The 27206-nt window shown below is 41.8% G+C and overlaps 1 protein-coding gene across 4 annotated transcripts in view; it reads right to left on the reverse strand.

Moving 5' to 3' along the window:
• The window catches only part of iqsec3a (IQ motif and Sec7 domain ArfGEF 3a), an 81311-nt gene that overhangs the window by 29229 nt on the left and 24876 nt on the right, over positions 1-27206 (reverse strand). For 2 of the 4 annotated variants that reach the window (XM_069520287.1, XM_020092394.2), the window contains exons 3-4: positions 10473-11085; positions 2972-4227 (exon numbers count right to left, since the gene is read on the reverse strand). In XM_069520287.1, coding sequence (XP_069376388.1) covers positions 2972-4227; positions 10473-11085 — 1869 coding nt within the window. Of the gene's footprint in view, positions 1-2971; positions 4228-9711; positions 9839-10472; positions 11086-27206 lie in introns of those variants that run through there. The other 2 variants (XM_069520289.1, XM_069520288.1) reach the window with 1 other exon arrangement.

Raw genomic sequence — 27206 nt, forward strand, 5'->3', positions numbered from 1 at the left:
CAACACACTTATACACACTACAATACCTGAGAGAGTGTGTGTGTGAGGTTTTTTGTCTGCATGATCAAGCAATACCCAAGTTTTAGCTCAAAGCAATCAGCTCTGTTTAAGATGCAAAGGATACAACAGCGCAGGTATTAGAGGGAGGATATGAACTGGTGGAACTAATAAGCCTCAAGCTCCGTAGCCCACTCTCTCTCTTTCTCTTTCACTCTTTTTTTCACTGCTCTCCCTTATTCATTCTATCTCTCCCTTCCCTTCTAGCCAATTTAATAAAAGTCAGCTTATCTTTCAAGGTGTTTGATCAGGGGAATGAGAAGAGGGGATTGCAAATAGACAGAAAAGGCAATTAAACCTGTCAGTATATTTATTTTAAAAAAAGTCACTTAAAAGTAACGGACCCTCATCATCAAACGTCGAGCCTTCGTCAAACAGTCATTATGAATGTGTACAGTCCTCACTTCCTCTCAAGAGATACTAGAGAAAACTGCGGAGTGTTTTAAATGCAATGTGAACAAACAGATAAACGTTAGATCCAATTTTTCTCTGCTGTTCAGACTGACACCATAGACAGTAGTGATCGGGGGAATGGCATCGCGACCAATCACAAGTCTCAGTCTCAGCTGTCAATCTTGAAGTATCGACCCCATATTTATGGAATGAACTGAAAGCAAGCTCGAACAGAACGTTTTTATTTTGGCCCATGTCCCAAACACGGGGGAGGCGGTATTTAAGACCTAAATATACACCATACAAAAATAAATACTCAGATTTAAGCTGAACTTGACAACTCTTTTTACACATCTTTAATTCATCTATATTCTCTACCTTGTCCATTTCCCAGTGTGATTATTTCCTCTGCATCCTCCCTCTATGAACAGCTTGTTCCTGCTTCCCTTGTTTTCAGTGTCATGCTCCAGCATTGAGTCAAAACTAATCGGCTTTATTGTGCACTATTACGGCGCTGCAGAGCTTGGCAGTGAGCGAAAAGATCATTCTCGTTTACGAGCTGCAGCCTCCCAAATATGAGTGAAATGGCTTAATTGGAGCCATATCTTAACAAAAAATCTTGTCATTGTTCTGCACTCTAATGAAATGCAAAGTATCTGCCCTCACTCCAAGATTATTTTGGAAAGCAAAGGCAGCTTTCACCCAAATGGTTGTGTTTAAAAAAACTTGCTTGGATTGAAATGTTAACATATTTTTCATCCCATGCAGTTCCCAAGGTGCCGGCTCACACAGTGCATTTTAATTACATTCACGGCTCGCAGCAGAATGACTAATGAGAATTTCAGGCCTTCTAGATCATTGCCATTATTATATTTTTTAGATTTACCCCTAATGTATTCTGACTAATTGATGCCGAACCAGTCCACCAGTGGTTGAGCTCAACTTGATATAACTGAGTGAGTCTAGTTCATTTATTTGAATATGTGGACTGTTCATGTCCTTCAGGGTATGCTCTGGGTGAAAAGCTAATAGAGCATATGGTAAATATCTCTATTTAATAATTCCATCTATTTTTGCCGTTGGCTGCGTAGCTATGTGTTTACACTTCTGCACTCAAAGATATTTAGCCTCAGTTTGACTGACAAATATAAAACTAAATGAAATATTATAACATTTACTTATTTATATTAAAACTTAATAATCAAAATGGCTGGAAATATTCCTTTCAATTAAAATAGATAGAGGCTAAATATTTTGAGAGTGAGAAAGGGTTACTCAGTTTTTGGATGATTATAAGTTCTTCTCTACATCTATTATTAATTAATTCAATGAGGAACCTACTGGAGGTCGTAATTCAAAACCAATATTTCTGCTCCAATACTTAAAAACATCTCTAGGATTAAAAGTTTGTCTACAAAAAACTTTAACAGATCCAGTCAGCGCTGGCCTCATCTGCTGCTGTCACCATGGCGACACCGTCTCTTGCCTCTTCCTGCCATGTAATCACCTGTCTGGAGTGTGTTTTGGGGAAGTTCTTATCTGGTTTTGACTTTGTCACTCTTCACTAGGCAGCGAGCGGAGCTGAATACACAATGACTGAGAAGCTGCAACCGGCAAACATAAACAAGCTGCTTCTCAAAAAACAAAACATGATTTTTATTTCTCTCTGCCAACGCATTCTTGAAACCCAGAGGAAAATGCAGTGGTAGCTGGGCAGCGGTCGGAATGCAGAGTAACTTGTATCAGTTTTACATCAAGAAGTTGACATTTGAGCAGACTATAGGGACGTGACCCCTGACACAAATGTCGATTAAACTGTCGAGTTTAATCTCATAAAATAACCCAATATTCGTTCAGGCTAACGTTAGCAGCTCTGTCCTGCTCCTAGTAGGTAGTTGGCAAAAAAATGAAAAGCTCAACAGGTGTTGCAAAAGGCTGTAACTGCCATTTCCACCACCACTGGGAGTGTAATGAGGTTATCACGATCCCTCTTGCTCTCAGTCGGGTCACATTGCCTTCATTTTATCCCTTTCCTCTAACAAACCAGTCTTTAAACAGTACCCTGTCTGAATGATTCATCGTCTTTTAGCCTCAGTGCTGATTTGTCTTTCTGAGAAAAAAGAAGACACCTTAGATTTACAGATAGGGACTCTGGCTTCATTCTGTTTGTTTTTTCAGCACATTGGGGACGTGTGAGGAAAGTGCTTTTCTTTTTCTTTTTTGAGCCCACTGGGGCCCGTCCAACTTTAGATACACCTGAGGATATAGCATGAGGTACTGACAGTGCCATACATCAAATTGGACATTCAGTGTTCGGTTCTTTCTAATATATACACGTTCTTTCAACTTGAATGTTCAGCAAAACTGCATTTCTTTATCTGTGTCTGTATAAAGAGATATGAATTTAGTCAATTTCATAGCTTAACAGTTAACAGTGTCAGAACTGATAAAAAACAGAATGGTTTCAACTTCTATCAGAATTGTATGAATGCATGAGAATGAAAATGCAGTGGCCACTCACACATTGAAGAGGTTGAGGCCGATGCGGTAGAGGCGTTTTCGCATGACGTCAGTGGACAACGTGGGTGATTTACAGCTGGCAGGGTTCTCACAGTGGTAGCGTGGCAGGCTGAGGATCATAGCCTGCAGGGCCTCCTTGGATGAGGCTTCTGATGTGGAGCGTGCCTCTGTGGACGTGCTGCTGCTGCTCATCTGCTCCGAGCTGTTATCTGCCATCTCAGAGCCACATCTCTTGACCCCCAGAGGCTCCACCACAGGAGAGCTCTGTGGTGGGGGGGCTCGAGGGGATTCTGTGGGTGGTGGGGACACCACCACAATATTCTCTGCACTGTGCGTGGCAGCCATCTTTTCAAGAGGGGTAAGGGGAAGTTGCTCATCCTCCCCTAGCTCTTCCTCACTTGGAGGAGGAGCAGGGAATTCAATATCCTGCTCTCCTACTTCTGTCTCTGATTCTGGGGGGGGTGGGGGTTCTTGGGGAGGCGGTGGGGGATCTATAGGTTCAGCTGGGACCTCTGCAGGAGGAGGAGGGGGTTCTTGAGGGGACTGAGGGCCACCGGAGACTGGTGTTGTTGTTGTGGAAGCGGCTGTGACAGTTGTGAAGGCTCCTTCTTGTTGAACGCAGCTGCCGAGTGTGACAGAAGTGGACGATTCCATCACTGAAGATGAAACGCTGAAGTTCTGGCTGTCGATTTTCACCGTCACATCTCGAAACGCCATCATCAACTTGCTTGCACTTCTTGACAGGTCACTTGGGTCCACAGGGCCTTGATGAATCGCTGACTCTCCCACACCCCCTCCTTCTCCCACCCCTGCAGCTGCTGCTGCTGCTGCTCTACTGAAAGAGTCGGCACTGAACTGATAGGTGCCGCCTTCCTGCAGTGAACACATGGTCTTCAGGCTCCAGTTGCTGAGTGCATCATCTATGGACTTTGCCAGTGACTGGACCTGTTCAGTGAAGGAGTCTTCCAGGTCAGTCAGGGTGCCACCGACTGTGGCAGGCAGAGATGGTGAGCGCACCAATGGGATGCCTGCCAAGTTACAGCCTTCTGCCAGGGCCCGTTCAGCAGAGAAACCCTCCGTGTTTTGCACACGGACCTTGCGCAGGGAGATACGTCGAGGCAGGCGACTTTCCAGCAGTGAGTTGCGGATCTTCTCGAAGTTCTTGCTGAGCTGGTACTGGCGGAAGGCAGTCTGGATCTTGCAGGCGGCACGGCGGGAGATGAGGTGTCCACCGTATTTGTGCTCTAACATTTCGATCTAGAAAATACAAGACAGAAGAACAAAAAGGAAATTAATGAAATGGTGGAATTTACAAGAAAGAGATAACAGCCTATAATCTTTAAAGGCATTTTGCGATAACTGTAAAAATATTGACTATGTGGAATCAAGCCTTTCTGACAACTCTGGCTGTGTAGTGATAAAAGATTTCAGAACAAACAGAAAATACACAAATATGGATTCTAAAAAAAAAAAGTCCAATAGTCACAGATCTCTTTGCTTGTGATTCCCATAAGAACCTGCATAAACTAGAGTTATACTCTGGGTTAGGGCTGGGCAAGTTACTGACCTAATTTTCCCCATGTTTGGTAAACACTTATAAATTATCAAAGTTTGAAATAATCGAGATATTGATTTGAAGCCATATCGCCCAGCCCTACTATCGGTTATATTTTTATATTCTCCTGTCCTTCTGGGGTGCATGAAAAATGAACATGTATGAGTGGAATAGCAGCGTAGATGGAATGAATGGGGTTAATAGGAAATGGGATAATTGTTGTGGAAAGGAGGAAATAAATGCAGTTTACAGGGGATGGAGGCGGTTGTGAAATCCAATTTTTGCAAGGAGCAGGCACAGTTCAGATATTAAAGTCCACTAACTCAAATAACAATATTCTCAGATGGTTCAGTAATTGTATTTTACAAGCTTGTCTTGTGATGTTTGTACTGGAACTATATACAGTCTGGTCAATGCCACAGTTTAAAAGAGGGAGCACAGTAGTAAAGCCTGACTCATGGCATTTGGACAAACTTTTCATTTCCTCAGCAAATAGAACTCATAATCTCTGTGAATTCCATGGAGAGGTCCTCCACGCAACTTGAAATCGTCTGAAACTGAACAAGCCATTAATCTTGCCTGTGAAAAATTGCTCAAATGCTGTGGGAAATAGATAGAGGTATAAAATAGCCATCCTCATCTGGCTGCAGCTCAAACACTAGATGAAACCTCATTGAGTTTCCCAGAACAATCGGGGTGTGGGTATCTTTAGAAGTGCCCAGAAAGTGCTTATCTTCCTGAGTCACTTTGAAATCCTTTTCATTCAGGCTAAATCAATGAATACAATTCGGTTTCTGTTCTAACTCCATCAAGGGCACAAGTGTGGAGGAGGTTTTGAGCTTAGAAAGAATAGAGGTATCCCATTCTGTCATTTCAACGACATAAAAAGAGGTACATGTTCTAAATATGCTGCTTAGGAATGCAAATTAAAAATAGCATGCCAAATTCGAGGAAATAGAAATCCTTGCTGCTCCCTCCCTCTGTGTTCACTTAAGAATTTGAGCTGGCTTCTTGTGTCAGGGTGAACTGTACATGAGGATTAATTTGGTCCAAGTAAAATACCCTTCCTGTGTATTCAAAAGCAATTGAGCGAATCGTTCCTGCGCCCACGGAGGATCAAAATGTGACTTTCAACCGCTAATCTTCTTTCGCTTTAGTCTCAGACAAAGTCACCACAGCCACCTCAGATGAACTCCTGCAAAGAGGCACTGATGGGCTGTAATGCCATTAGTGATAAGTGGTGACTTCAACAAGATGCAGTCCCTCTGATTGTCATTAGAGGAATGAAATCACATACAAAGCTTTTTAGAAAAGTGGAATGACACTGAAAATCCATCTTATCTGCTCCATTTACAGTTCACTGCAGAGCCTTTGTGAGCAAAGTGAGACATACTGAGAATATTAAGGTATTTTCCTGAATAGAACTGTGGTTTGGAGAACTACTGTGTCTGCTGGTGGCAGCTTCTCAGCAGACTGGCTGAACTCTGTCTGAATATTCATTACTTTTTTAACTGGATTGTTCTGTGGCTTCACCGTGTCTACTCGACGACAAGGTTAGCTCGACTGCTCATCAAAATAGACTTTGTAGTTTTCTGTTTTTAAAAAGACGGGCACAAAATGTAATATGATTGTCCTCAGTTCTCAGAAAGGTGTCCCTCATCATCAAAACAAATTCGGCAGAGAGTTTCACTGCAGAGGTACCCTTGGACGCAAGACAGGGTCGTCAGTGAGGCAGCGTTTGATTAAACGAGGCAGGTGAGCTTGTTTTGGCTTTTGTGTAAGGCAGGTCGGGGATGATGAATAAAGCATTTGGGTCACGTTGCTTTCTTTATCAGTGTATATCTGATACACTTTGCACTTCAGGTGGAATTCCGGCCACCGTGTCGAGCTGAGACACGATGAACGGAGGAATAAAGCATAAAAGAAGAGAGAAGAAGGGAGAAGGACAATATGGCAAAGAAGAACTTGGCGGGATGCAAGTCCATTCCAAGAGTGGCAGCCCCCCATTAGCCCACTGTCAATCCTAACACTGATTACTTCACTAAGTGCAGATGGAGCGAGATTATTCCAGAGACACAGTGGTTTGACAGAGACACATGGATGGCACGGCTCTGTTCCACCAGGGTCTCTAAATGGATTTTGACAGGCAGATTAGCACCACGCTGACCTCACCATGTTCCCCTTTTGAATGAGGGAAGGGTGGGAAACAACCAGGTGCAAAGTGGGATGAGACTTTACAGTACAGTAGGTGTTGAAAGGCTGGAGAATGTTTGTGATGAGAGATTTAAGTCTTGGTTTGAGATTTGAAAAGTAAAGATAGATATTGCAAGATGCTATTTAGAGGAAAAGGATGGAAAAGGGAGCACCAAATGAACATGTAAACATTTAAAGGCAAATACATCAGTCTTTAAACCCCCTGAAGTCCCAGGCGGTTATGATTTGGAAATTTGAGGTAATAATTCTATAATATTATTAATACTATACTATAATAATCTCTTCTGTCGTACCATATAAGAGAAATTCCTGTGATACCTTATTCTACTACAATTTACTCGTCAAACTGGGCTTTATTTTAAAAGTAAAGCTCATAACTTCACCTCCTAATAAATTTGGATTTTTAATATTTAAGTATTTCTCTATTTATGAGTTACAAGTAGCTTTGACAATTTTGATGAAACTCATCTTTTTCAAATGCCAGTTAAATACCAACTAAGTCAAACAGCGATTTATTTGTTTTTAATTCCACAGTTCCATGAGAAGATGATACTGATTAAAATCCTGATTCATGGGGTTTCAACCTTAAAATGTGCAGCAGCATAAAAAAACAGCAAATCTCTCATGCTGCAGAAATACGGGGGCAAGATGCAAAGCTGCAATTATCAGCGTTCATGCTCATGCACACTTTCTCACAGCACAGAAACATCTGCATGATTAATGAGATGATTATATAACAGCAAAACTGGGACACGGCTAATGCTGACTGTATTACAGAATGAGGATGACAATTGCAGATCCGTTTAGCTGATACATCCGTGACCAAAGTCGGTGACCGTAAAAGGTCAGTAGTTTGTTGAACACTGACTCTGACGCAGAATAAAGTTTGTATTTATGAAAGAAAATAGAATTCTAATGAGTGATCTCATTCAAACAAACAAAATTGTGACTGAGAGTTTAGATCAAATGGCAGATAGTCTGAGAAACACTGATTAATTTAAGGAAACTTATGTAGCTCAAGGAGGAACTTGAGGACTCATTTAGCTGAGCAGGTTTGCAGCAATTTACATTTTCATTCCTGTTTCTATGCAGTTTTTTTCTATTTTTCTGAAATCTTATTCTGGGAAATGTCTTGCGGCTTCTTATGTTGTTTTTATTTGTGTGCCACACACCAGTGAAAAATAAATGTTCATTATTACCTGCGTTATTGGACAATAAGGTTTTGGATCTTGAGACAAAACGAAGTTCTGACCAGGGATTGGAGAAAAACCTTTTTAGTGTGTTTCTTCTGATTTCAAGTTTAATTATTCAAATTATAAGCTGGCAACTATTCTCTGCTTGTTATATTCAACAATGTGGAGGTTGAGCAGAAAGTGTTTTAATATTATTTAATGTTGTTATATTATTACTGTTATTTTCCACAAAGACTTTGTCATGACCATTTAACACAGTTGTTTTTCTAACTAAGTAACTTGAGAGTTCAAACAGAGAGGCGACTCCTTCGACAGGAAGGCGAACAACCTCAACATTTTTGCTGTTGCAGTGTTAATGCATTCAGCTGAACTCTAGAAACACAGAAATACATATTAATGTTATGTAAAACATTTTCCCTGTGGCACGAGAGCAGAAACGTGAATGCAAAGATTTACCAGCTTTCTGGTTTAAAAGGTTATTTAAAACTGAAAAATTGTCTTAATTTAAACCAAGTTAAAGTGAGTTCAAGCTCCAGCACTTGGTCATGTGGATCTCGACCAGCAATCAAGGTATCACCCCACAGATCCAATTACCCTGACATTGATCTGTAGATCCATCAAGACCCTGCATCCCCAGCTGTTCGGACGGAAGATCAATCTAGCTGATTGCGTATCTCCAGCATCGTTGACAGGGAGATAGTGAACGAGTGAGGAAAAGAGTGTAAATGGAGGTGAGAGGGAGCCGCGCGTTAGGAGCTGAGGTTAAAAGAACCTTGGAGAAGTGATGAGTGAGGAAATGAAGTCAAACCTGAGCAAAACTGGATCTGACAGGTTGACATTAAACAACCATCTCACTCAGATTCATAAACGTTGAAGGTTAGTCGCTCGGAAAATGGATTGTGGTAAATATCAACGATAAAACTTCTGCACTTTTCTGTTTCTTCTCATTTACTGGATTTAAAGCAATATAGACACAATTCACATTACACTGACTGTGTCGCATCTGTACAAATGTTGCTTCACACTTTGTGTTGGTGCCCTGAGGCTGAGAAACACTTAACTATAGATTTAAAGCTATAAACTTACAGAACTCAACTTGTTTTGTCCCCCAAAAAAATCTATAATCTAAATATTTCATTTGCAGCCTTTCAAAACAGACAAATCAATAAAGTTGTGGAGCTGGAATCTGCCAAAGTTTGGCATTTGACCTTGGGGAAATTAATCTAAAGTATTATTGTTGCTGTCTCATAAAATTGGGGAACTTGTAATTGAAGCACCAGAGGCTTGTGACTGTGTCATGGACTGTATATAAAGACAAGTCTCAACTTCTTCCCACCATTCACAAATGAAGCCAAAACATCCCAGATGCTAACGAATCAAATAACTAATTAAAACCAAACATGCTCGAACAATTAACCATTTCGGGAAAAAAAAGTATATGAGGCAGATAATCCCACAAACACTGGATCCTATATTTCCCATAATGCAACTTTTACTAATAACTATTATTATTTGAATCGACACTTTACACTTCCTGTTTGTGATGTAAACTTAACTAGATTTCAAGTCTGAGCTGCGATAACCTTGATGAAAGTTTTTATGGCTGTGAGTGTAATGAAAGTGTAAAATCAGTGCACTGCCCCTTTAAACCATTGATCTTATCTATTATTTGTTATTCAACCTTCGTAAAAATTGAAGTGCCGGTCCCAGAGAACTGACCGAGGGGGGGGGGGGCAGATTTGGAGCCCCTCATGTTGGACCCAAGCTCTGCTGCCTTACCTGGTCGTCGGTCCACGGACTGGAGGATGTCAGTTAAATGGATGATAATGAAAATGGATGGCGAATGGTTAATGGTTCTCGATATGGAGACGACAATGCAATGCAGATGATTTCCCAGCCCCTGATGAAGAACACAGACGTGAGAACATGGGAGACACATGTACAGATACAGTCACAGTTCATGGACACGTCAGTGTCAGACAAAGTAAACAGTCACATGCGTTTAGATTTTCATCGTCCAGCAGCAAAGAAAAGACATGCAGATACAAAATCAGTTTGTTTGGACAGTGTCTTCATTTGATCTTGTGTGTATGTGTAAATATGCATCATTGCTGAAACAGAATCCTGAACCTGATGAACATGAGTTTCTCTAATCTCAGAAAATTACAGCACAGCTTTAAAATACCAATTTATATTAAGTTGCCAAACACGCACATTCACAATCCAACTCTAATGAAAGACGGAACCAAGTGAAGATGTTGATGAAATGATGATATGGCGATTATGATAATGCTGGTTAATGATGATGATGAAGAGGAATTACAGTTTGGGTCGTCAAAAAGAGCCAATAAGGATCAATACTACAAAAACTAATTTAAAGAAAATCCCATCAAACAGCAGTTCTTCCTCCAAAACAAACCTCCTCCGACACAAACATCGAACATGTCGGACCACAAGACGTACAAAACACACAAGCCAAGTTACTGTACTTTCCGCCCCTCCCCCAACCCCGTCCCTCATCCCCCCCAACACAACCCTACCTGCTTATTTTTGAGGTCAAGCGAGAGCTCATAGTCGGACGTGGCCGTGTGCGAGCCGGCGCCATTGCGCTGCACCCTCATGGGCGAGGCCGTGTGGTGCAGGCTGGCCCTCCTGGCCGCCCCACCTCCTTTAGCGCCTCCCCCTTCCTCCTCCTCCTCCTCCTCCACCTCTTGCTCCTGAGCTGCTTCACCCTCACGCCGCTCGGCCTCTGTCTCTCCCTCTTGCTTTCTCTTCGCCTCGGCAACGTCTTCCGACTTTTGGTCCTCTTGCTCCCCCGCAGGCTGCACTTCTCCGCATGGTGAAGGGGGTTCAGGTGCGTCCTGTACGGCTTCCTCGCTTTGAGTCTCGACTTGAGGCTGAGGCTCGGGCTCCGGTTCGGGCTGGGGTACTGGTTCGGGTTGAGGCTGAGGTTTGATTTCGGGCTGTGGCTCCGGCTCTGGCTCTGACTGCGGCTGTGGCGGTGGAGTCTGTGGCCGAGTCTCTTGCTGCTGTGGTTGTGGTTCTGGTTGTAGTTCTGGTTCAGGTTCTGGCTGTGAATGGGCCTCACTCTGCAGCTCCCCCTCTCCTCCCTTCCCTTCCTCCCCCTTAGACGATCCTGGAGGAAGGTCATCGCTGCAGAAAGGAGGAGAAAATGCAGAGTGAGGTTGCTGCTGCATCCGTGGTGAGCTCTGACCTCTTCTCCACGCTGCCTGGGTTAGTGGTAAGAAGTTGACCCTGTGTAATGTGTCACTCTGTGTGCAGGGCCAGTTCACCTGTCTACCTGCTCTGTCCTGTCTGCCTCTCTTGTCTGTCTGCACACTGACAGACAATGGTAAACGAGGAAAATGCACAGCACAGAACAGCGAACAGCAAAACCACAGTGTGCAAAAAGAAAAAAGATCAAAAGCGATTATTTATTTCAACAAAATCTTCAGAAGAGAAAATGTGAAAAAACAAGAAGGTTGACAGCCCATTGTGACTCACGCCTACACACACACACACACACACAGACACACAGAGACATGGGGGACGGTCATGCACTAATACAATAAGTCTTTCAGACCATATGTGCTCTTGTGTTTAGGTGAATGGAGGCTGTATGAGTGTTAGTGTGGGAGGTGGCAGTTTTTTATGGTGTAATAACAACACAAGGTGCGACCTGAAACACAGAGGGAAGGTGTTGTTGCAGTGTTTTAATTTGATCGGATCCTAAAGACCAGCTAGAGACTTGTTCTTCCTCTTCTTTCTTTCTCTTCACCTTCTTTCTTGTATTTTCTGGTGCAAAAAGATGCTTAAATCCCACCTGTCTTTATCTCTTCCAGTGTCTTATTCTAGTCGGCCATTAAAGATGAGGCAGTGACAAACTCATCTGTGCGTATTTCACGCAATGTTTCATGTTCTATATATAAGTGTATCTACTCGAGAGAGCTGGCGTTTGGTGTGAAAACACCAAATCTTTAGAGACAACAAATGTCAGCTGTTAGTTTGGGAGCATCTTGATCTATTGACTTGTTTACTGCACCGTCTTCTCTAGTTTGTCAGCGTATTGTAAATCATTTGCAATATTGTCCTTTCTAACGTGTCAGCTGATGGCTGTAACAAACATTAAGAGTCTGCTTCTGTGTTTAAGGAGCTATAAGGATGTACTTAAACTGCCAGAGGGCTTTGTGAAACCCCCTGCCGCCACATCTTTTCAACACTCAAGGGGATCATTCCTTTAACTAACAACTAACAATACAACCTTCACCACCACCACTGTATATTTTGATAGGCTGCATTCAGTTTTCGACCCGAGCCGGATGTTTTCCCAGATTACAGGCACGTGCAGCTATAAATTTCAGTTATTAAACCAAACAACCTGACCATTCCGACCCAAACTCAAAAATAATTTCAAAGTTTTCATTCAAACCCAGCCTGAGGCTGCTGGACCTGTTGGGACCTGTCAGGATTCGAAGGGCTTGGGTCCGGTCTCCACATTCTAGTGCAACGGTGATTAAGTAAAAAGGGTTTGAACTTGTTTCTCAAGATTTATTTTCTCATAGATTTCCTTTAAGACTTTTTCTGTCACTTTTGTTAAATGAGTTCAAGGATAAACCTTCTAGGAGAGAAATTGCAGTTATCCTCATATTTAAATGAAAGCAAAAGACTTAAAAAGAGTAATGAGTTGAAATGAAAATCGTTCATGCACAAATGAATCAGGTTCTAAGTTCCAAATGAGTCACAATCAGTGGCAGATCTATGATTTGTCTAAATCAGGAGCCATAAAGGGGCCACAATTTACACAGTGGGGTCCAGCATCCATGCACCATTCCTGATTCAGTGACATTTAGATAATTCCTTGTTTACTGATTGGTCTGCAGCTTGGAACAAAGACACACATCATTGAATATATTTTGTATATATGTTCCTTGTTTAAGCAAGCAGATTGTAATATTTAGTTAGTCATGACTGACTAAAAGTTTATTTTAATAAAATACTACTGACATGACATGGGCACTTCAAGGGCCAATCAGATTTCAGATGGGGCCAGCAATCTGACAGCTCAGGCCCCACCCCTGGTCTGAATGTTCACATTGGATTCACACCAGGTTTTACACACTCGTTGACAGTGGCCGTGATAACAGCTGGGCTTGTTTTTATCCAGATTAAGATAAGGGTTGTATTTTTATTTTTTGGGATATGGTGATAAGATTGGAGTCAACGAGCACAAAATCAGGACATCCACTCTGCCATATGCAGAGTGCTGCGGTAGAAAATCAGCTTGATTCTCCCCAGAGCAGGAGGAGGAGGCTTCACATCGAGGACAAACTTTTAGTCTTAACAGCACAAATCTGCTTGTTTGCCAAAGTTGCAGAGACAAGTGAAAAAGTCAACATGAAGGGGGGGGTAACCTCTATACATGCCCACCCAATTATGTGTGCATGCGGCTAAAAAAGTGCTGTCTTATATAAAAGAGTGTGTCAATCTATACGTCTGCTTATATCCTTTTCTAGCCATGTGTGTGTGTGTGTGTGTGTGTGTGTGTGTGTGTGTGTGTGTGTGTGTGTGTTTCAGTCTGATTCAAACAGAATTGTGTACTGCAGAAATCCTGTCTACTTTCTGCACAAGAGGCTTACTTCTCATATTCATTGCACATGGCAGCACATTTGAGGAGAAAGTATCTTTAGCAGGGGGTATAGCTGGGTCTGCTCCATCTAAAATAGAGCTTGTACGAGTAATGAATAATGAATAGAGAAATAAAGTCTGCTGCCTCGACACTCAGTTTGCAGGTGAGCTCCTTTCCTTGTGCGAAAAATAGTCCTGCTCGGAAAAACAGAAGACTTCGATTAGGAAGGGAGTCGTTCTGTAGCGAGTCGTCACTGTACGCAATGTTTTCCGCTCCATGTTGCAAGTCTGAATGTAGCGCGTCACGCCTATTTGCATTTTGCTGAAGCACTTATAGTGATAGAGATAATCTGACAACCAATAGGTGGGATTTAAGTCAAATTCTGATAAAAAAAAGTTCTGCATACTGTTGATAACCTAAAAAAGGGGATAAAGGGGATTATTTGCAAGGACATAAATAAATCACCATATAAGGTGAATGCAGTCACTGGTAACGAATGTATGCATATGCATGTACAGCATACTTGTGCATGAGCTCGACCACGCCTCTACTTTCCTCCAACGCCACAATTTCTTTCATCCATTTTGACACACACAGACACACTCACCCTTCCTGCCACTCTGTCCTCCACCGGGTTTAAGGAGATTGAGTGGTTCCAGGTGACAACGTGATTGACGAGGCGGAGACGAGCCTTGGACACTGCCTCCCTCCTCCATTTTTTTTTTTTTTTTTTTACATATGTCAGTTCTGAGGATGGATGAGTGCAGCATGCGTTCCAACCTTCCAGAATATAATTACGGTGTCCGTTTATGTCTCCTGCTCTTTCTGGCATGATAGCTAACAGTCCAGGTTCGTGTGTGTGTTTTATTTATATAGAAGAGGATTTATTCTGCTTGTTACAATACAGAATTTCCATCCATGCATTCTCTAAATCTAATTGAACCATATGTGTTACTTAGCATTACCGGGATGTAACACATGTGCTGAGTACTGAATGAATATGTGCTCGTAGACAGTTTCTGATCTGCTTTATTTGTATTCACTTGCAGTGGCTGTTCTATACCTGCCTCTTAGGAATGCGCTGTTTGTTCGGCTTGTGGTGATGCTGGTCGCAACTTTCTGTCTGAACTGTAAAAGTGACCAGCAGTAATTGAGCCGCAGCAAGTAAAGGCCAGCTACAGGCCTCGTGACCATCTTAGTTTCTCTCTAAAAAGCCTCCTGAGTGGCTCAGATGCAGCCGTGCTCCATTTTTGAGTCCCAGCAAAACAACGTGAGGGAGAAGCATTTTAAAGATGCTGCGTCCTCGTCACTCTCATCCATTACTCTTGCTGCAGAAAGGTGCAGCTGGACAGCAGCAACAACAACGTCTGACAGACATCAACTCAGTGCTTCTCACATGAAGCATCAAAGACTGAAGAAAACATGGACGTGGCATCTCTGCTGTCACTCACAGGGGTTTTGAAGTGATGCTTTGAAGTCTGGAATATGGGTTTTCACAGACATTTTGGACATTTGGACCAAGACATTTAAAAATGGAGCAAAACTAGCACAAACATTTATTTTGATATTTCAAACCAATTGAGACTGGCTCATAAAAAATAAATAAATGCTAAATAGAGAAATATCAATACTTTTTTCTCAGCACATAAAAGTGGACCAAAAGCACATTTTCAGGAGCTGCGGGAGATGTGAGGGTAAAATACTGATAAGATCCAGTCCCATAGCTGACTACAGCCCCTGATCATCAAACTTGAAGACCGCTATCTTTATATAGGAGATTCACTGATTACAGTTTTCATGTGTACTCGGTCACCACGGGCCGCTTAGACTTTCATTAACCTTGAGCTTCTGCTGCATCATCACCGAGGAGGTGTGCAGCAGCGGCGATGAACCCCACGGTCCATGTGGGGTTCAAGGGGTCTATCCTCTGGTGGACCGCAGCCACGGAGTTGCTGAAGATGGCGTTATGTGAGAATAACTGCATCAGCAGAAGTCAGAGATCCCCGGAGACGCTGATGACTGTTATTATATCTTGCATGAGAAAGTAGTGGGCGTATTATTCCAATGTTAGACACAGATTGGAATGTTAGTGACGAAGAATCTTTGATTGCAAAGCCATTCCTCTTTCAAACCAAGCAGGAATCACTCGTCTTGCCACTCATGCTAAATCCCTCTTCCCAATCCTGCTTCCCCTATATCTGTTTCTCGCAGCCCTCCCTCATTGAGACTTAATCAGTTCATCAGGCGGAACACAAGGGCAGACTGTGGAGCACGAGCTTCTGCATAAATGAGCAGATTTCGTTCCTCCGATGCATGGAGGTGGTGATGTATGGGCTCGGTTTTTCAGTGTAATATTTGATTTGAATGCATCACCCGAGTGTATTTGAAATTCATCAGTGTCTGTAGAGAGGGGAAAAAGATTTCAGATTGCAAAAAGAAGTTTTGAATACCCTTGTGTGATTTCTTTTCTGTAACCGTGATATAACGCTGCGTTGTTTCCCTCAATCCCTCTTGAATTAAAAGTCATAGGTAAAGAAGACTTAGCATTTTAGGTAATCCACTTCAGTCTCTCTCTGCTGAATTCCATATACAATACAACTCTGCTGCCCTGACAACGGTTTCTGTTCAGGCTGCAATTTTCTTTACAGTTCATTCCAAAAGTTTTCACTCCTAATAAAGAAAACGCTACCGCTATTAAAATGCACAATGTCAGCCTTGAGCAAATTAGCATCAAAAAAGCACCAGCTCTCTCTAATCACCGGGTCAAGTTGAGTCATTTTTCTTCATTGTTAGTGATCAGAAAGAGTATGTACAATAATGGCCTCCTTCTCTCTCCCCCTCTGCTTCTAATCTACCACTTCACCCTTTTTAACCTCCCTGTAAACATGCATTTACAGTAGCTGAGGAAGAAACTCGAAATACAATATGACATTGAGCGGTCACGACTGCTGTAAGAGTCCCTGAGTGTGAGTTGAATTAATAGTTTAGGATGCTAATGTTTAGCAGGTGCATGTTAATGTTTGGTTCACTTCATCTTTGTATCGTGCATTCAAATGCTAAAATTAGTTATCTTTATTTCTATCCATCTATTTACTTATCTTTCTTTCTTTCTATATATCTACTTATCCATCCATCAAACCAACCTATGAAGCCGAAAAATGAACATTGCTCTCGTAGCTTTTTTTAAAGCAGTTGTGTGTCCCGAGTGGGAACCTGTTGGTTGTTGTCTTTAAGACGATCGTGCCAGCAGCAAGTGCATGGTTGGACAGAGTCAATCGTTAAAGCAACGTGTACATGTGAGTGCTCTGTAAATCCTAAGGGGGGGGGGCATAACGTGCGTTCCAGGTTTCATGGTAATCCATTAAATAATTCTTGAGGCATTTCATGCACAAAACCTTGTGGTCACCACAAGGTTAAAGGAAAGATCACCAAAATCAATAGGAGTCATCCTTTGAGAACGTTAGTGTCTGCACCCATTTCATCCCAGTACCATCGCAAGAACATTGTTGTCTTTTAATCCATGTTGCCAGTCGTTTTTATATCAAGTATAAATTATTCTCCAAGAAACACACATTGACCAGCTAATTCACTTTTGATATATACTGTGTCCAATTAAAGCAAAAAACAACATACAGGCTACATGGGAGCTGTAGGCTACCTTTAAAACCAAACTACATATTTCCAGTGATTTAAAAGTACACATTGAGAGGTCTGTATGATGTAGTACATGGGAAACTGTAAGTAATCAAGAAATTATCACCCAGAGATAACAAAATGATATATCTCTCTTTAAACGCCATCATTCATCAACAGATGAAAATCAATTTGTCTCGTCTGAGTCCCCACGATCAAGGTCAAATGGAAACATGCATCAGCTACACACACTCATGCGGCAACATCGCTCCTATAAGAGCCTTGTTTCGAAGCAGAGACCATATAATTCCACAAAGTCACAGAGGAGCCATTTTCACATTGCTTTGTTCATATTGTCCCCAGAGAGCTGCAGAGTAGCAGCCACATCAGCAGAAGCTTTAGGGTAGAATGATCAACAAATATAGCCATGACATGTTTAAGTCATGAGATGGGCACTGGATGAGTCACGTGTTTTTGAAGGCTTCTACTCTACATGTAACTTAAAGCGTGCTAGTGGAAAGGGGATTTTGAAACATTTATAAAAGTGATCTGTCTAGGGCTGAAGGGTTAGAAATGATTATTGAGAAACGGAATCCTTTCTTTTGTCGAAAAAGTCCCCACATGCAGTGATGTGTGGGTCGAACATCCTCTTTCTGCTCGCCACACGCGATCAATCATAAAATCATAGGTCGGTTATAGAGAAACCAATCGATACTGTGATCACTCGGGTGCAAAGCCATAGCATAAGAGGAGGACAAAGAGAGGAGTATAAACTAGAAGTAGCAGCTTGTACTTGTGTTCTATATATATTCTGAGCACCAGGAGTGAACTGAGGAGGACTGAGTTCCATGTCGACTGGTCTAAGCAGAGATTCAGGTTCTTGCTAAAACCTCATGCAGGGAGTGTGTTCTTTTATGGAAGGCCAGTGAGATAACAAAACAAGAAACGGCAGAAAGCGCTTCTTGCCTCCTGTTGTAAAAAAAGCTCTGTGTTTATTTATGGTGTTGAATTTGAAGATGGTACAAGGATATTCACCCAAAACGGTTCAGGGACAAACTGCTTGCACATACCATATTTCAAGTCTATACACACGGACCGGTATAACCACAGGCAGCCCTCCGTGTGTCAATGAAACATCTTTACAGCAACAACAGAGCGCAGGGCATAAAAACAGGTTGGGCTCGTGAAATATGCAAGGCAGGATTTCAAGTTGAATCTCTTCAAAAGCCGTTGCCCAAGGATGTGGGTAAAATAAAGAGTGAGGCAGCAAGAGACATAGAGAAAAGATGGAGAGAGAGAGAGTAGCAGGGGGAAAGTGCTGCAGAGATGTATAGGTCGTACTTAAAGGATTGAAATTATAAAGACAAATTTCAATGTCACAGGACGTCATCTATCAGTTTTGTATTGTTGAGTATCAAACATACATTTTCTATAAAGATGAGCGATGTGTCTTCCCTCATCACACTATCAAGAACTGATTGACTGCTGATTACGTTATTTGGAGACTCAAGTATCGGTTGTTAAATCCAAATCGTTATGCCCCCCCCCCTCAATCCATTTTGTAGGATTAACGATTTCTGAAGTCAGGGGATCACCAAAGTCACGAGGACCATGAATGTCTATCCAAATCATTCGTCTTAAAACATGTAAAAGATGTTGGAGTATTTCAATTTGGACCCGACTGTTAAACTGGCAGGTGGACCGTCGTATGATATTACTCTGACAACATTACAGTTATAATCTTTGCAGCAAACGTTTTCCTTTTTCCAACATATTCTCCCATTCCAATTTGATAATCCCAGGTTTTCTCTGTTGTCTGTCTGCTGGTGCGGCTTCAGACGCTCCGCTCTCTTCCAATGTGATTGACAGCTTGAAAAGGAAGAGTTGCTTGGCTGCACACTTTATTTATAACTTGGGGATGATTTCAACTCATCAGAATCAAGTCCAAAGTCTGGAGACCAAGTGAAGTCACAACTCATCGGTGTCAAACCCAAGTCTCCAGTCGCATTTGATTTCAGTCATCAGATTCATGAATTCAGGTCCAGTTCATGTGACCAGTCGACAGCACCAAGTACTGAAGCAATAAAAGAGGAGTCTGGCATCGGTTTGCTTGGCAAGCTGAGGATGTTATGACAGCTCATCTGTCATATCTGCAGTAATAAGACATTTACTTAACTTTATTTAAAACCCTGAATTGACAATCTGGGAACCAGACTTCGCAGTGATTGACTTCCTCTTGCTGATAAAAAACCTCACACTGCCATGTACAGTGTGTCCAGCTCCTAAAAGCCTAACTCAGACTGTCATTTACCTTCATCCATTTGACACTTTCTTCGCTGCTCCTCATTCACATCTTGTTACGAGTAAGAATGACGAAGCTATTTTTATACCTCATGGCAGCTTTTTATTGCCGCCTGACAGAGAGCAGGGGAAAGGAAAGGTTGTGTTCAAGAACAATGTCTGGATAAAGGATTCAGCAGCTGCTTCGCCTCGTGAGTGAAACAAACAATGAGCCTCTCCCCCCCCAACCCTGATGATTTACCAAGCTAATTAACTATTATCTGACCCGACAGGGGGAAAAAACTGTGTTTCTTCCTTATTTGGCTCTCTTCCTTTTTAACATCCCACATAAAAATATCCTCAGGCAGCATCATGATGAACAAGCTCCTCTTTGAATGTGGCTCTTTTAAGCAACGCGGAACACTTATCTAAAGACAGACTCATAGTTTTTAATATAGGCTTATACGTAAAAATTCTACAGAGTTAAAAAAAAATGTTTACAAAGTCTGCAGCAAAGAACTCACTCCCAGAGGAGAAAACATTGCTCCTGAAATGTTTCGTGGGAAGTCCAGCCAATAAGTTCACGCCAAAGCCAGGTACAGAGCACAGAACAACATTTCAACCAATCAGAGCAGACTGGGCGTTATCGGAGGGGGTATCTTAAAGTGACAGGAGCTAAAACCAAGCATTGAAAAGAGGAGGTGCAGCAGTGGAGAGTATGAGGAAAACATGTGTTTTCTGAATATTAGAGCAAGTAAAACTTTAAAGTGATAACACTAAAAGTTAAAGTTATGAACCTGAATATGAGCACACAATATTTCTCCTTTTAAACAAGCAGCTATTCAAGCTTTTGTCCAAACTGAGGGTGCAGAGTCAACTGCTCTCTAACCAGCATCAGTTTGGAAATGATAACGCTGCAGATAAGAAAAACAAAATCCAATTTGAAAAATAAAGTTTTAAGCGGAATGTGATAATAAAAGTTGACACTGCAGAAGATGCAGAAAAGCTCCCTCTTGTCAAATTGATTCTGCAGAGACAGAAAACGTAGTTGTCCCCTTCACCACCGTGCTAATCTGTGGAGGGTAAAGGGGTAATATAAAATTTGCATCAGCGTCGGACTATTCATAGTAAGTGTAATATTTGATTTGTTGTAATTCACTGCGTGGCGGCTCTGATCAAGGTGCAGGATGTCAGCTCCACTGTGACAGCCCCGTTGGCTGCACGCTCAAGAGGATTACAACAGGAACATTAAAGTGAAACAAAAGAGTTGAGAAAGCCACTGCTTTGAGGTGAGTTCCCTGTAAATCTGGGATCACCCGTGACAAGTTTAGGGAATCATTTATCGTTGTGGAAGAGGACGTCTGGTGTAAGATAGTGATGTTTCATTTTTCAAGCTCTAAATTAATTTAACCTGAATTTTTTTGTCAGTGTTGTTACATAACCCACAGTCAGTGTTTACCAAGATGAAACCATTAATGCTGTGCTTTCTACCGAAGTGATTCTTATTACTCATACACTCATTAAACAGGAGAGGACGAGTCACCCACAGCACCCACAGTGATCTGGAATCTCCTGGGAGCTGATTCAAGTCATGTGGGCGAGCTTGAACAGATATTACACTTTTAAATGTAATGACACTTCACTTGGAATCAGCGAGTTTATTCTGATGAGCTGTTTGTGTCAGCCATATTTGTCTGCTTGAGCTCACAGTAATATTATTTGAATTAAAGCTTTATTTAAGATATGTCTGTTTTGAGACTTGAAGCTGAGGTGTTTCGGTCACGATTCTGTCCCTGTCATGAACTTTGGGATGACTTTCTGTTATTCTGTTATAGGAGTGTGAAGTGTACGATCTGTTACGAAGCCTAAATATTAGCTAAAAATACTAAAATGAGCAATATGAGCGCTTGTTATCATACAAATATTGAGTGGTGCAGCTTTGAGTCAACCAGTAAATTATTACATAAGACTTTTATTTAGGCTGTTAGGCACTGACACTATATATTAGAAAACTCTTATTTTCCTGCTATATTAATGGAGATAGCAAAAGCATTGAGGGAGTTTAACATCTTTGTAAAACCATTTGTTTCTAAAGTGAAATCAAGTCTGTCATGAGGTTTTATATACTGATATATTCATGGTGAAATGTAATATGGTTTTAGACATTTATACTGCACTCTAATATTATAAAATAGGGCCAATATAAAGGATATTGAAAACATCAATCCACTTTCCTACACTGCAATTCACCTTCAGCAACCTTAAAAGCCTGCTGATGATCACTCACTCACACACACACACACACACACACATTTTCCTGTCAGTTGAGGAAGTATATATATATGTATATATATAAAACACTGTCAGTGTGAAAGCTGTACTGTACATACAGGATGATCTGTTTGATCCAAGAAGAGGAGATAAAGAGACAAGATGGCACATTTGACATCTGATAAAACACATTGTGAGCACTTCAGTGTATCACAGTGAAGAGTGGGCTTCTGTGCCTGTAAGCACACACACACACACACACAAACAGATTCAACAAAGTGTAGCCGGATAATTAACGCAGCCAAACACAGTGGTGGCTACAGACTTGTTAAACAATAATACAGGAGGCCATGAGACAAACACACACACATGTTTTGATAAACTACAGGTATAACACACATTACCAGCCTCTACATATAAGGCTATAGCAATAAGCCTGAGAGAATGATATCTATGATAGCCACTTGATTGCAATTTCACTATTGCTGTCTGCAGCCATTATGACAATTTTAAAAAATCTTGGTCTGATCGTCTTTGCACAAAATTATATAAAACTCCTGCAAAGTTTACTCAATCTATTTTATTTTATTTATGTCGAACAGAAAAAAGGCAGGGTATGATAGCAAGTGTGTGTTTTGTATGTGTGTCTAGACATTTAGTCAAGAACCACAATTTATCTTTATTTCTTTACCATAACGTTTTCTGCTCCACCACTGTCTGCTCTCAATGATTTACCTCCTTCCTACTAACCCAGCCTCTCATGATAAATACCCTATGTGCTCATGTTCACCCAATGAACACAAATGTTATGTATCTCAGGCTTTGTGAGGGATTTTTGAGCTTTACCAGAGTCTGCATCAAGCTTACAAAGATTTGTTACTCAGAACATATAAGCGGAGCCACAACTTCAGTGTGTGTTATTGTTCTAAGAGTTGAGTCCTTGACGTGTGAGTTTCCTGACTGAAAGGTTAAAGGACAATTTGAGGAAATTAGAATTATTGCAGAGATCTAATTGAGAGGATCTCTCTCTTGTCTTATGTCTTGTCAGGGAATTTAATCCTGACAAGACCAACGTGTAAAAACCTGTGTTAAAACCTGTTGTCACTGTGACGTTTCAGTTTGGTTTGGACACAAAACAGAATGCCTCTTTGGCTTGGAAAGGTTCAGACAGAAAATTGCAGAACGAGCCACACTCTAATCACTATCAATTGCCAAATGAGGAAACACAATCGTGACTGAGTCTATTGCCCGCTAATGAAAGTTTTACATATTGAAGAACATTATGAAAAACTTTAATTCTCTGAAGAAACTCACATTTGCATTAAAAGTTTGGTGAACATGAGTTTTTAGTAGCCACAAGCAATGCAGTGTGTTTTGCAGTGAGCTTTGCACTTCCTGCTATAAATCATTGAAAATGTGTCTTCTAAACAACAGCTGATAAAAGACATGATGCAAATCCCCGTCTAGTAGTGATCAATCAACCATATCATGTTCCCACCACGCCTTCAGCTTCCTAAATCTTTTATTTCACTGTCCTATGAGACGATCACATAACTACCCATCTTGGCAATAAATGAATGTAAACTCGGGTCATTTTAAACTGTTGGAACAAACAACTAACGCAGTCGATTTTTCTGGAGGAGACAGTCTGCAGATTATGTGCACAGACGTACAGCGTGAAGTTATTTATTCCCCTCGCTACAGGGTTTATTTGTCACCAGCGCTCGGTGCTACAGAGAGAAGGCTGTTTATTGTGACGACTGAGCCGAGGCAGGAGAGGCGCGGCCTGCCATCAGGCACACTATTCACTCTTTGGCACGTCCTCTGCTATCTGTCACCACTCTCAGAAACACACACACACACACACTTATATATACTTCAGTCACCCCATCATCTGTGAAATCGCTTTCAAGTGAAGGGTAAAAAAAAAAAAAAAAAAAACTGTTTCGCTGTGTTCACTCTCCTGCAAAAAAATAAAGTTAAAGCAAGGCAGTGTCCAGTGTTGTGTTCACTGGCTCTCCTGCAGAAAAGGTGAGATGCTATCCCAAAGAAGACGGCCGATAAGAGCGGAGGGGAAATTCAATTAGATCTCAGTGAAATGTGAAAGTTTTTTCTCCCAGAGCGTGTCCGTGACTGTGTGGACCTTCGTGTTTGTCTTTTTTTTCCTCTCTCTGTGACATTGGTGCTCTTTGGAGGTGAAGCGAGCTGAAAAACTTGGCAATGTCAAAGCAGGTTTATCTCAACATGGGCTTAGCGGGCTGCCGTAGCAGAAAACTAATGGTGCGTTTTATGGTCGCCAAATGAGCTGGAGGATTGCAATCAAGAGGGAGAAGGACACCTGGTCGGCAGCAAGGGTGCAATAACAAAATTTGACTTCGCATAAACGTCCTTTTAACAGGCTCTGTGAGTAGAAGCTACATTTACTTTGAATGAGAATTGATGAGTCACTGACACTTTTCTCAGCTTCTTTTTCTTTATTTCCGTTCATCTTTCCATCCATCTATTATCAATGGCTCTTGTCTTTTTGATGGACCCGGCGGACATCGGACGAGGGGTCACCCTGAATTTTAAATAGATTTGCAGAACAAACCACACAAACTGGCATAGCCACCATGGTTTTTTTTCTGGGAATGCTCATTACACAAACCAATAGAGGGCAAAGTACACTGGGACATCATTGTTTATAAAATTCTCGTTGTACATGCACACACAGATTATTAATTTTTTAATCTATACTTTGGAGCTTGTTTTTAAATACATCTCAAATTGTTGGGACATTTTGTTTACGTGCAGACAAGAGGCCGGGACACAGAGTAAACTTCCCCTATTAGTGTGGACAGGCCATTAGAGTCTCCAATTAAACTACTCCCAACCAGCATGTAATTTAAATGTGGGAGGACGCTGGAGGACCCAGAGAAAACCCACGCAGACACAGGCAGAATATGCAAAATCCAAACAGAAACGTATCCAAGATTAAAAGCAGGAACTCTTAATGGTTCTGTTCAATGTAAAAGGGGAAAATCTGTGTTGGCCTGGCAGCGCTGGTCTGCTTTAACAAGTAACTCATAGTGACCACCCATCACCTCTTCAAAACAAAGCTCGAGATGACAAGCAGTGACAAAGCCTGACATACACAGTGCAGGGATGACTCACCATGAGGAAACACACACACACACACACACACACACACACACACTGCTGAAGTCATGGTAACGGCTGCACACTGAGCACAAAAGCATGACACAGTAAAAAGGAAACATTTCCCCTCATCAGCATTCAGCGGATTTAGTTAGGTCATTTATTTTGGTGTAATGACGAAGCACAAAAGCCATTTTTAGCAGATATAGATCATAGACTGTTTATAAAGATGGACGTGGCTCCACTTCCTGCCAGTATATAAATGAATCCAAAATATGAATGCCACCATCTTGCCCCAAAATGGTAATTTGGAGCAACTAATCACGAGTCAGTATCAGCTGTCAATCATGCTGTTTCACCCATTTTTATAGCATCAAATAACTAGAATGAGCACTTGGACGGACCTCAGTGTGATACTATAAATGACAGAAACCATCTTTGTGAGACTTTTATTTAAAGTTTATTTTGACATTTAGTTTGGTCTGTGTCCCATCTGCTTACATGGAGCAGGCAGGGCTTAAGACAAACTGCAGCCAGCCACCAGGGGGCCATAGAGCCACTTTGGCTTCACTTTCAGGGGGCATTCATGCCGTCCATCTTTATATACAGCTTATGATATAGATGTAAGTAAAATAGAAATATATTTGACACTTAAATAAGATAAAATCTCTTTCACCGAATGGAAACATCATCACACCTCACTGCTCCTTCCATCTTTCTTCCTCATGTGATCTAAAGCTCGACCACGCTTCTGACGTGCTCCCTTCACTCCCCAAAACTTCCCTTGCACCACCCCCGCAGCTCATTACCATCAGCGAAGCGACAGCGGCGCAGGTCGCCTTGTCAGCACTTTTTCACGTCCTCTCCTCCTCCACCACGTCCTCTCCACTCATTTTCCTGTTGATCTACCACCGCGAGGCTGTCGGCGAGCTGTCAGAGCAAGGACTCCGCCGGGTGATGTACGCTGAGCCTGACAGTGTCACCCACACCGGGGACACCTGATGTCCCTTCACAGGGAACAGTAGGGAACAACATGTACCCGTTAGATCGCTACCTGGCTCAGCGTGCGCACGACTGTGAGGTGAGGCAGGTGTGCGAGTTAATGCGACACATTTCCCCTTTTTTCTCTTTTAATACCTGTCTCTGTGAATCTCTGACTCTCTCACGCTCCTGCAGATATTTATTTATTTGTTGCTAGTTGCGTGATTTAAGATAAATGCAGGAGGATGATCTGGCACCAGTGGCAAACCCAAATGTACTATACGGCACCAAGCTGAGCACAGGCAGTACACAACCGTGGTTGTGTTTGAGCGGAGCTGTGAGGTTTAATCGTCAAAGATTTGATTCACCATCTGGAACGCTGTTATGAACCCTTTTTGTGAAGTGTGAAACCTCAGGGTTTTATTGCCTCCGCCAAGGAGGTTATGTTTTCGTTTTTATAGTGGAGGCCATCTCTTGTCCTGAAATAACATCAGAGTAAAACACTTATGAAACACAATATTAGGGTTTATTAAACCTGAAGGAAAACAAGCACCGCACAGCAAAAGCCACATATTTAATCAGAGAGGTGAAGGTTTGAAGGAGAAGCTAGCCTGGCTTAGCGAAGCTCAAAGTCTGGAAAGAGGTGGAAAAAGCTAAACTCTGTCAAGACGCAATAAAATCTAGCTCCACTTTACAATTATATACATATATATTTTATCCCGAACAAAAAGCAAAGTGTAGAAACTGTAGATTGAAAATAAAGACAGATGACATGTCTCCACTTCCTTCCACCATCCGGAAATTAAGCCAAAACATCCAGGATACGACATCAAGCACAATTGAAAACAGAATCTGCACAGTTGTTATCAACAGTGTGGCCGAATCATGGGCTCGACCAATCACAAGTGAGTCTCAGCTGTCACTCATGATGTCTCAACCCAGTTTTTACATCTTTAAATAACCAATCAAAGAAATGCTAGTTTCTCACACACATGGTTAGCTCATGCATGAAGCGGCAATGTTTCCAAGTGCTTTAGACCTGGAAGTTAAAGGGACAGTTCACTGAAATGTTCTCTGGATGTTTGAAGAAGGGGCACCATTTACATCGATTCTATTGGATTTGGCTGCATTGCTGTTTACCCCTGAGACTCCAGAAGTGTTTTGTGGACTCAAACACTTCACTCACCGCTCCATCGGCACAGTGGTGAGTAGATGATGAGTGAATTTAAATTCTTCTGTGAACGATCCCTTTAAGGTCATTGGGCTTGATTTTTAAAACTGCGGTCACTGAATTTTAAAAATATTTTAATAGGAGAAGCAAAAACTGGCTGGAAATAATGGTCGA

The sequence above is a fragment of the Paralichthys olivaceus genome, chromosome 23 (assembly GCF_024713975.1).
Source record: "Paralichthys olivaceus isolate ysfri-2021 chromosome 23, ASM2471397v2, whole genome shotgun sequence".
NCBI classification, from domain to species: domain Eukaryota; kingdom Metazoa; phylum Chordata; class Actinopteri; order Pleuronectiformes; family Paralichthyidae; genus Paralichthys; species Paralichthys olivaceus.